Source organism: Athene cunicularia (assembly GCF_003259725.1).
Source record: "Athene cunicularia isolate RWA chromosome 1 unlocalized genomic scaffold, athCun1 chr1_part2, whole genome shotgun sequence".
NCBI lineage: Eukaryota > Metazoa > Chordata > Aves > Strigiformes > Strigidae > Athene > Athene cunicularia.
Window position 1 is genome coordinate 67,332,897 of NW_020799092.1, and position 11,566 is coordinate 67,344,462.

General features: G+C 42.4%; 1 protein-coding gene across 3 annotated transcripts in view; it reads left to right on the forward strand.

The window, feature by feature from the left end:
- The first annotated feature begins 732 nt into the window (after positions 1–732).
- The window catches only part of LAMB4 (laminin subunit beta 4), a 42,539-nt gene continuing 31,705 nt past the window's right edge, over positions 733–11,566 (forward strand). For 2 of the 3 annotated variants that reach the window (XR_003400402.1, XM_026868346.1), the window contains exons 1-7: positions 733–1,083; positions 2,291–2,448; positions 5,998–6,133; positions 8,401–8,474; positions 9,139–9,327; positions 9,926–9,989; positions 10,542–10,756. Coding sequence is in view for 2 of the 3 variants with exons in the window: in XM_026868346.1 (XP_026724147.1) it covers positions 1,050–1,083; positions 2,291–2,448; positions 5,998–6,133; positions 8,401–8,474; positions 9,139–9,327; positions 9,926–9,989; positions 10,542–10,756 (870 nt within the window). In the remaining variant the exon portion in view is untranslated. The remainder of the gene's footprint in view (positions 1,084–2,290; positions 2,449–5,997; positions 6,134–8,400; positions 8,475–9,138; positions 9,328–9,925; positions 9,990–10,541; positions 10,757–11,566) is intronic. The other variant, XM_026868345.1, reaches the window with a different exon arrangement.

Sequence of the window (11,566 nt, forward strand, 5' to 3'; positions counted from 1 at the left end):
TGTGTCATGCGCTGTATAGAGCCACATGAACCAAGCCTACATGGAGCCTGTAATATCTGAAATACTTTGAATGTGTTTGCTTATGTTTCCCCTACTCTGAGGAGGGTATTTCATTTTAGCTCATTCAGCACAGCAACGACTGTATGAAGGTGAGGAGCAGGAATGGAGCCGGGAAGCAGCACTTTGGGCATGCTCACATAGGGATGCCCCAGCAGCTGGAGCTGCATCAGGGCCCACTGGCCCTGCTGGTGCCTACAGGTGGAGAAAGAGGTGGAAGGCACAAAGATGGGGAGCTCTACTTGGTGACAGGATGCTGGGTTGTCTTTTATACTCCTGTCTGCCTTCTGTTTTTCCAACAGAGGTTTTGTGTTGGCAAGTCTTACTTTCCTCCAGGCGAGTAGGAAGAGGAAGGATGTGAAATAAATGCCACAATGAACGTCCCTTGGGTTCACACTGAGATTCCCCCCTGTATGAGTCTTTTGTGTTCATACTGACATTACCTGGTTTTCTTCACCACACTTTAAGATGCAGTTATAATTTTGTCTCTGACAAAATTTAAAACACCTGACATCAGACATTTCTCAGTGGCATCTTCATTAGGACTTCAGTCTTTGTTTTAGGTAAATGAAAAGAAACAAGAACCATCAGAGAAGGAGTTAGTTCTCTGCAAACAGCCCTGCTGAATCTAGTTAGGATTAAATAGCTTGTATTTGAATACTACAATATTTTTGCTGATAGCATTCTGATTTTGTTTTACACTAAGTGTGAATATGTTTTCATAGTCTTCTTCAAAAGCTCTTGTGAGTCATCCCTATGCTTTTATCCCAGTTTCAGTGCCGAAATTTTGGTCATGAGAAATTTTTGCTAGAACAAAATCAAAGCCATGGTTTTCTTTTAAATCTTTGTATTTTTATTATGGTTCTGTCACTTTACTAAAGGCTGGCTCTGGGTAAGCCTACACGCAAGGGGTGCCTTTGTTGAGGCAGAGCACGGAGTGACCCACCAGTTCGTCTCTTGCAGCGATACTGATTTGAGTTTCACAGGGAGGCATGAGGCTGGGGCTGGCCATCCTGCTACACCTCAGTAAGTACAGATGTTACAGTTACTCAGGCCAGTTTTGAAATATTATCATGTGATTTACATATCTCTCCAAGATTTTGTTAAAGTGCTTCTTTTAAGTACGCTATTAAAACACATGTGACACTAAGTCCTTCTTCCCCACTCTTGCCTAGGAGCTAGGAGTGATATGAAACCTTTAAATACAAAGAAAAGATATGTGTTGTAACTGAGTTTGAATCATGTCCTGAAGGGCCAGTCAATATCTGCTAATGAATAATGAGCATGGATCTGAATAAGTAAAGAAGAACAAGCTAACCAAACTTAGCTGTTGCTTTATACCTAAAGAGTCAAGCGTCACTCATCATCCGAAGTATAGCCTGAGCCATAGACTGAAATCTGTCTGTAAAATACTGTATTTTTACTGTTGTAATTGCATTACTGTTTCTAGTGTTCTGTGGGATCTTCATGTATCAATTGGGGTTTTTTTAACTGCACTTTTTATTACAAGTTGAGCCAAGTAAAGATGAACGGATAAAGCCTCCAAGGTACCCATTCCTGTTCAGGGTTTCAGGACAGAACTTGTTTAAAAGGACAAGCCCTGTAAGGGAAGTCTTAACATAACGGGGAAAATATTTAAAGTTGTTTCAGACAAAGTAAACAAAAAGATTAAACTATTCTGTTTAATTATTAATGACCCTTCCATGGAATCTGAATTGAGTGTTCTGGGACCACACCAGGGTGTTCACTGCAAATCATTAGAAAATCTGAGGGACCCCCTGACATCAATCCTGGTCTCAGTTCCACCATTATCACTTAGAAATAAACAGAACTTGGCAGAATTAATCCAAATTAGCCTCTGCTCACAGTCAATTAAAATGACTGTGATTCTCCTGCAAGAGTGCTGGCTATGGGTATGCCAGGTTAGGAAGTATAATAAATTATTGCTCATAGCAGATTGACGTGTTTACTGCACAATAACATGCTCAGAATTTAAGTTTTGGCAGAGATTTGCAATATACTAGCTATATTTTTAATGACGATTTTGCAGCAGGTGTGTTCATTACCAAAGATCTTCCATATTCTACCAAATTATATTATTAAGGACAAAAGGAGTACAGGCAAAGGATAATTTAGTTTTCTGCTGATATTGGGATTTAACTGATTTTGTCTGGAGAATACTGCTGGGTATACAAAACAATTTAATCTCTCTTTGGTCTCCTTTTGCGCTCAGTGCTGATAAGACTTCAGAGTGCACAGGATGATTGTGATGCTGGGTCCTGCCACCCAGCTGTTGGGGACCTCCTCCTGGGTCGCAGCAAGCAATTAACAGCCTCGTCAACATGTGGAATGAACAGCCCTCAAAAGTACTGCATTATAGGCTACCTAGAGGTTGGTTTGTTCTTTCTTTTTTAATAGACTGAACTCTGCTTACTAACAATATTCTCATCTGTAAAAGGAATTTGCCCAGACTATGATGTTTATGTTGGAGTTGTCTGAATAATCATCAGACAGCGTGACATAAGTCTGGTGGAAGGCTATGCCTTATTGCAGCATATATGGAGGTTTGGGCAGCAAACTGGCTCCACAGTAACGTATAGCTTCTCAAGAGCGAGAAACATCCATGAGATGCAAATGAACACAGGGATTTCTGAAGGAGCTTTTCCCACTCATGTGAGTCTTCTGTGAGACCTTTTCCCACTCATGCTTCAGAGCTGAAGACCACATTTTGCATGTGCGTGAGTGCAGGGGGAGTGCAGTCCTGCCAGCTATAGGCACTACCTTGATGGACCTTCACTGGAGCACATGTCCCATACAGTGTTGAGACCTGAGGCAGCCTGTTCAGAGGTTCACACCATGTTGTCTCATGTCTTTTGGTCTGAAATAAGACCAACATTGATAAAAGCAGAAAGCCATCTCCGACAGAGGAAAAACTAATGGTGTAGTCCAGTCTTTGGCCATGTCGGTGGGTAGGCAGATCCAAAATGTGGGTGATCAGAGGGATCCCTCTCTCTCCCTGGCCACAGTGATGGGGGCTGTGGGGGAGTGGTGGCCTTGTGCAAGCCACACCAAGCAGAAACAAGAATTCCCCTGTTGCACACCCTGGAGGACTTGGCCCCATTGAGCTAATAAATTGTTGCAAATAGAAATATTTTTACTAAATACCAGTTTAGGCTGAAGAGGAAGTTAATAAAATACAGCTTAATTTATCAGCAATTGAAAATAATTACAGTTTATGACCTTCTGTCAAAATGGCAAGACACATTTGCAGGGTGAAGCTCTGCCATACTGAGATGGCACCAAGCATATTTCCAAGTTACATATTGCAACCATGGTTTTCTGCAAAATGTGAATACCTCTTTCCTTTTCTGAAATGGCCTGAGTCTTGGCACTGCTTCTTAGACAGGCACAAAGAGCCATCTCAGAGACATCATCTTTCTGGCCCTTAGCCGGATGATTGCCTTTTATTTTTACTTTTTAAGAGGAGATCAAAGAGCAATAAAAAAATTCATATTTTCACTGGCCCGTACTTATCCTTTGAATTATGTAAATACAGACTCATGAAAAGGAACAGCTGTTCCACAATAATCCCCGTGATTTAATGCTGCTTCAACATATCTTGACCCCTGGTGAATGTCTACTAAAGAGGGTGAGAACTACAAATTCTGCTGCTTTGCAAGAGCTCAAGAGATAGAGGCTTATGCTCTGGCAATGTGTTCTGCTCTACCAGCTAGCCTTAAATGTGCATGTCACCTATAGTGTATCAGAGACCTACTCAACTCAGTTCTCTTTCTCACCAGCACATTTTGAATGCTTTGCTGGAGGCAGGCCAGGAAGCTATACATCTTGCATCCTGCAAAGTAAAGTTCCTCCTCCCCCAGTTCCCCTCCTGATGACCTGTGTCAAGCAGTCATCATGAGAGCAAACCGTACTTGTGAAAGTGCATGTTAGTCAACATGGCAAGCTGCCAAGAATCAGGTCTCAGTTGGGATGTCTTATTGAAAATTCATATTGAAAAAAAAAATTAGAGTTCAACTGTTTTGTGTTTGAAAAGAAGCACTGCAAATAATTGTCAGTCTTTAATGTGCCTTATTGTTTCTAAATGTAGGTTAAGCGCTTTCTAGCCCTATGATTGGATTTAATACTTATGCATGTTTTGAAAGGAAAAGAAAAAGGACTCAGTATTGAGGAGAGTATAAAGCTACACACTTCAGAGGCAAATGGGATCTGCCAGACTTGCCTTATGTGGACATGCACGTGCTTGTCCTTTGGGGCACAAAAATATTTTTATGGAGCAACCTTAAACATAAATTGGCTGAGTATCATATTGTCTGTGTCCATATAAACCGGAGAGTGGGTGTGCACAGTCCTGCCAAAAACTTTGATAACCTGAGCTCTCCTTACCAGAGCTTTGTGAAATGAGACAACAGAGTATTTTTAGTATTTGTCTTGTCTTCTAAATTATACATTCATACACTTTTCAAGTGTAGAAAAGAGTGACTGAATATAGTATATATTTGTTGTAATGTTTAAAACATGATTTATACTATACCTGTAAATCTATCTCTCTCCGTTTATTTAAATGTGAATAATTCCCAGGTGATTTCAAATATAAAAATGTGCAATCCGCTCCCAATACTTCTCTGTAGATCCTGTGTGTGCCGGGGTGGTGCATCTCCCTTCTGGGTTGTTTCCAGCCCAGCTCCTGCCACTGACTTTCACTTTTGGTTTTCAGCAGCATCCCTGCCAGCCTCCCAGCCAAGGGCACTGAATCTGTGCCTTCTCCTTCTGCTCCCCTGGGATGTTGTGTCATCATCCCCTCTTCTCCCTGCCAGCATCCCTGCAGCCAGGCACGCAACTTGGCCATCACTTTGGTTCTGCCCAAATCTCGTGGAGTCCGCCTGCCCCTGCCCACGGCTGCCAGCTGCCATCGCATCCTGCTTGGGCTTGTCCACATGGCTCAGCACGGGTCACCTCCCAGCCCCGCATGTTAACCTTGTCACCTCTCCTTACATCTCCCACTCAATCCTCCTATCGCCTTAAATAGGAGCTCCTTGCCATCGCTTTCAAAGCCCTTTTGCAGAAAAAAGCCTCTCATTCAGCATTGAGATATTGGCTAATTATTGCCACCTTTGTCTCCTGCTTGTTACATTTTCAAACAAGATCCTTCTGACAAGATCCTTTTGACAAGATCCCATTGACATCCTGATTTTCCTTCTTTGTGTAGTTTTTAAACTTTTCCAGTTTCCCTATGTCTATGAAAGGCACTGACAGTGCTCCGGGTGGTGATGTCAAGCCCAGACCACCTGCTTACATTGTGCTTGGATCCAGCCTTGCCTTCTATTTGCACAGCAGCATGTCTGCTGCTCCTGGCTGGGTCTCTAAACCGACAGAAAATGTGCAAAAGAGAGAAAGAAAAAAAGTATAAATGAGGTAGTGAATGTTCCTCTTCAAGGCTTTTTCAGATCTTGAAAGATCCAGTACTCCCTTGTATCCCCTCTGCTTGCTCACGGCCATCTCTGGCTGAAAGTTTCTACAGCCTTTATGAGACATGAATACAAGCCCAACTTTTAAAAAATAAATTTCTCCTGAGAAACTCTTGCAAAACAAACTCTCTGGCAGCTAAATCCAGGATCAGCACCTTGACAAACTTATTTCTTTGCTCTCACTGAGATCCCTTCTCCGCAAATGAAAAAGTGTATTTTTATAGAGTACCTGGGGCAAACCAAGGCCAACATCTACAATATGCATGCTTTGTGCATATAATTATTTTCTTATATATGATTTTCTCATATGTGAAAGCCTGCGTGATTAAAAGCACAGGCATACAAAGCAACATGACAGATTCCGATCATGCAATGACATATATATGTCTATATCCACCAGATCTTTAAAGAAGAAACCCAATTCTTCTTTTATTCTGCTCATTTTGTTTTCTAGGCTGAACAGAAGTGCTTTCTCTGTGATTCTAGATACCCATATAATCCCTATACGCAGCACAACAGTCACATGGTTGAAAATGTTATCACAAGTTTTGAACCTGATAGGAAAAAGAAGTGGTGGCAGTCAGAAAATGGTAAGTTTCTTTGAGAAAATATTACTTCAAACTGTTACTGTAAGATTTTTTGATGTAATTGGCATTTACCACATTGCCTTCTTGAAGAGATGAAACAAAACTGCATCTGTTCTTTGATTTGGTATAACTGAGTGATTTAAACTTATTTCTGTGTAGCAATATAGGATTTCAGAACTTCAATTTTTCTACAGACAAATTTTAAGCACAGTATCTCCAAGAGCTGGCCAGAGGACCTGCAGCAGTGCTGTGTTATACACGGTGGCCATGTATTTTTCACAGGGTGTCTGCCTTTCAGGGATTTGTGGCAAAAGGTACATTTGCCTACAGATGCCTAATGACAGAGTGTATAAAACACAAATCCATTTTAAAAACAATAGTGCTTGCAGTGTAAAGCAATAATAATTTAGGAAATAATTAAATAAAGCACCATTATTGCCAAATGTTAATTCTGTCACAAGCTTCTCTGTAGTAGATCTGCACTGATGTCAGAATCATAGGATAGATTGGGCTGGAAGGGAGCTTTAAAAGGCCATTTAGTCCAACTCCACTGCAATGAGCCGGGACATCTTCAACTAGATCAGGTTGCTCACAGCCCCATCCAGACTGACCTTGAATGCTTCCCGTGGTGGGGCCCCTGCCACCTCTCTGGACAACCTGTTCCAGTGTTTTACCACACTCATTGTAAAAAATTTCTTCCTTATATCTAGTCTTAATCTACTCTCTTTTGGTTTAAAACCATTACCATTGTCCTATTGCAACAAGCCCTGCTAAAAAATTTGTTCCCATCTTATACTCCCCCTTTAAGTATTGAAAGGGCACAATAAGGTCTCCCTGGAGCCTTCTCTTCTCCCAGCAGAACAACCCCAACTCTCTCAGCCTGTCCTCATAAGAGAGGTGTTCCAGTCCACTGATCGTTTTTGTGGCCTCCTCTGGACCTGCTCCAATATGTCCACATCTTTCCTGTACTGGGGGCCCCAGACCTGGACACAGCACTACAGGTGGGGTCTCACCAGAGCAGAGTAGAGGGGAAGAATCATCTCCCTTGACCTGCTGGCCACGCTTCTTTTGATGCAGCCCAGGATATCATTGGCTTTCTGGGCTATGAGTGCACATTGCTGGCTCCTGTCCAGCTTTTCATCCACCAGTACCCCCAAGCCCTTCTCTGCAGGGCTGCTCTAAATCCATTCATCCCCCAGCCTTTATTGATACTGGGGGTTGCCCTGACCCATGTGCAGGACCTTGCACTTGGCCTTGTTCACATGAGCCCACTTCTTGAGCTTGTCCAGGTCCCTCAGGCATGTCAACCACACCACTCAGCTAGGTGTCTTCCACAAACTTGCAGAGGATGCTCTTGATCCTACTGTCTGTGTCACTGATGAAGTTAATATCCTTACAGCTTCTCTGTGAAGGCATGCTAGGAGGAATAACATTTACTCTCTTATTTGATACAGTGAATATGTAAAAAAATATTTGACTGGTTGGAAATTAAGGCATAGAAAAATTAAGATAATATGCTACCCCAATTTTGGTTATCCAACTAAATATTCATAAGCCTTGCTTTTTCATTTGGTTTAGCAAGGAACTGTCACCAGTTTTTGGACACCACTGCCAATAAAGCTGTGGGCCAGCTGTGAGAGGATCTTTTGCTCTCCACATCTTTCTTCTGGAGTGAGGTCTCATGCACAGCCTGGTCAGCAGAAGCCCTGGGATGCTGCATGCTGTTGTGAACAGTGGTGATATCAGCTGAGATCCTGCAACTCTCTACAGAGAATGTGTGAATTGTGGGATTTTTTTGCATACTTGTTGCAAATTTGAAAGGTGTCTGGTGCAATAGCTCTGCTCATGACAAATTTAACAGAACTGTTTAGCATGAAGAAAAACCTATATTTTTACTGAGTTTCATTTTTTTCGTAGAAATAAGCAAACAAATTGGATGGATTTTAAAAAATCTGACTGGATACAGGAAGACATAAACCCAGAATCTTACCATCACCGTCACGTACAGTCTGAATGATCTGAAGAGGACCTTTATCCATCTCCTGCAGTCTCAATGACATGCAGCATTGTCAGTGCCAGTGCTGGAAAGGCAGCACATCACCTTAGTCCTGAGAAAGTCATCCAGCCACTCTCTGGGTTTGTGCACAGGGGATGCCCTAAAGACCCTAGCTGCTGTGCTGGAAAAGGCATCTTTAAATTTCCCATGGGAAAAATGTCTCGCAACTTCTCCAATGTGTGCGTTGTGCTCTTCATTTTCATTCTCTTTTCAGGCATTGACCATGTCAGCATTAGATTGGACCTAGAAACTTTGTTCCAGTTCAGCCATCTTATCCTGACTTTTAAGGTACATCTTTTGCCAGAGCTTTTATGTAATGTTATACACTGATTACTTAATGACAAGAATAAATTGCTTAGAGAGGCAGTGAAAGCTCCATCTTTAGAGGTTTGTAAGAACAGGTTAGATAAACACCTGTCAAGTATGGTTAAGTTCTAGCTGATCCTGCCTTAGGGGAGGAGGATAGACTGAATAGCTTCCTATTCATGTGCCTTCTGGTCCTATTTTCTATAAATCTGAGAATTAAAGCTGGGAAAAAAAATTGCAAAATTAAGCCCTAAAAATTTAGCGCATCTCTGAATTGCAGTTGCTCTCTCAAATGTAGTTAGCCTTCTCAGGCATCTGCATTATGATCTGAATGCTGACAGGTTTGGTTTTTTTCTAGAAAATTCCTACGTTGTTATGGTAAACTTCCTTACTTAGAAAGTAATCTGGTACCTATATGAAACGTTACCCTTCTCTTTTTCCAGAGGATGATTCGAATGAAGAATCCATTTTTTTCAGAGAATCATGAAACCAGCATGGTAGCCCTGTAGTAAGCCTACAAGCTTCCAAACACAGAATTTTAACTGGCCACTGTTGGCATCCCCCAAACAGGAATGTCAATACAACAGCCTCTGAGATGTCTTATCAATGTCTGGTTAAGGACTTCTTGGAATAATGTTTCTTGCAGACATTTCGGCCTGCAGCGATGCTGGTTGAGCGCTCCACCGACTTTGGTCAGACCTGGAAAGCATTTAGATATTTTGCACAGGACTGTGCAGCTTCTTTTCCCAACATCTCTTCTGGTCCAGCAAAAAGTGTGGGAGACATCATTTGTGATTCAAGATATTCGGACATTGAGCCCAGCACTGAAGGCGAGGTATTGCCAAGTGTCTGTCTGTGTATGCGTTCAGATCATATGTGGATATTTTTCTGGAGCTGAAGGTCTCTTGTCTGTATCCATCAGATCCAGACAAGATCACTTACACAGGTTCTGACACATGAAGTGCTATTCACTTTGCTGAAGTAAGAGGGAAAGACAAACACTGTATTTTACCCTCAGTTTCACACCCAAATGAATTCATAAAACAAAACAAAACCTTCTACTGCTCTTTCTTGGTTTCCAAATTCACATGGAAATCCCCCTCATAAGACATCTTGACTCAGCATCAGCCTCTACCTCTAGAGGCAAGGCCTGTCCTTTGATCCCTTTGGTGGGTGCTCCCATATCTACATCACTCTAGGGCATTGATTTTCCTTCCTCCTGACACATCGATCCACAAAAAGGTCTTTTGCTTTGCTCAGCCAAGGCCAACTTGAAAGGGTGAGAGCATTTGCTGAATCAGGGCCACAACCGTGATCTTTTCTTCTTTGGGATCAGTAAAGTGGCATTAGTAACTAATGGGTCTCAGGTGATGATCTATATCCAAGAAGAATAGCTTCAGTGATCTATAGAGCTGTATTCATTTGTTTTGCAGGTTGTTTTAAAAGCTTTGGATCCCAGCTTTGAAATAGAAAATCCGTATGTGCCGTATATCCAAGGTAAGGGCAGTACAGGTTTTCTCCAGAGATACTTTGCTGGTGTTGCTTGTTTTGTACACTGAAAGGGTCAACATCTCAGCTGGTGTAAGTCAACGATGTTGAAAATTAGGTACCTGAAGATCTTAGGGAGACATCTGTAGTCATAAATAAAATGGTCCAGTCTTGTTACCTAGCCCTGAGGGCAAACGTCACAGCTCTGCAGAGCTCATCCATGCGTTAAACTGTCTTTCCTTCTGGGGTCAGGTGGCCCAATCCACCCTGCTTTTTGGAAGCAGTCCCAGAGGTGTACATGAACCCATGAAGGCAGTGGGTGGGAAAATACAGGTTGGCCCCAACCGGAGTCATACCAACAAGGGTGCTAACACTTACACAGCTGTGTGCCAGGAACAAGTCCATGCCCTGGCACTGTACGGGTTACTGGTCTCACTATCAGATCATTTTCAGTATTTCTGTAGTATGGTGGAATTCTTGAATGACTGATCCAAGCTGAAGATTCCATACTGTTCATTTTGGAGTGAACTTGGACTCTTGATTTCTCTTCTTTGCTTCCAGAGCTCATTACATTGACAAACCTAAGGATCAATTTTACTAAACTCCACACCCTTGGGGATGCTCTGCTTGGAAGAAGGCACAGTGACCCCCTCGAGAAATACTACTACGCTGTCTATGAGATAGTTGTGCGGGGCAGTTGCTTTTGCAATGGCCATGCCAGCCAGTGTGATCCCGTGCAGAATCTGCGAGGAGATGTTTTCCATCAGTCTGGGATGGTGCGTCATTAACACTGACTCCAACAAGGGCAGTCCCTACCTGGTATTTTAGGGGGAAGGAAGAGATGGAGGGAGGGAGAGGAGGGAAGATCTGTGATGATCTTTGGATTGACCATTTGCAACTCCAAGTTATAAAATGTTTTAGTACAGCTTCTTTCTTTAAAACCCTGGGCTGGATTGCTCAGAAGCTGTCTCTTTGTTGGCACTACTGTGGGTTTCAAAAGCGACTAGGACAAGACATGTTGATAACAGCAGCAAAATACCAGAGCTGTAATGGTGCAAATGTAATGCAGTAAGTAGCCTGTGGTGTGTGCAGACTTGAATGGCCACTCGTTGGGTGCATTCCACACTCCAGCTGGGCTCAGGGGCTCTGCAGCAGGAGAGGAGGCAGTGGCACAAAGAATAGCTGATAATGCAAAGCTAACCCATGAAAAATGGATTATTAAATAATTCAGGAACATGATTATGAATACTTTCCCTCTGGAAACAAGAGGTTTTTTTCTCCTGGAAAATATGTATCTCTATATAGACTCGTGGAGAGAGAGAGAGAGAGAGAATTTAAAAGGTTGACATCTCCTTTGATATATCTGGAAGTATTTTTTTCTAAATGTTGTTCAGTGGCTTTCAAACTATTTGGTTATAAAGTTTGCAGGTATTCTCCAGACCTTTTACTCAAATAACTGAGAATTATGTCAGCTGAGGGAGCCAAAGAGCTTTGAATTTTCCTGCTCTTGCTGGCATACCTCGAGCAGATCTCCCTCTCTCCCCTCTCTCCCCTCTCTCCCCTCTCTCCCCTCTCTCCCCTCTCTC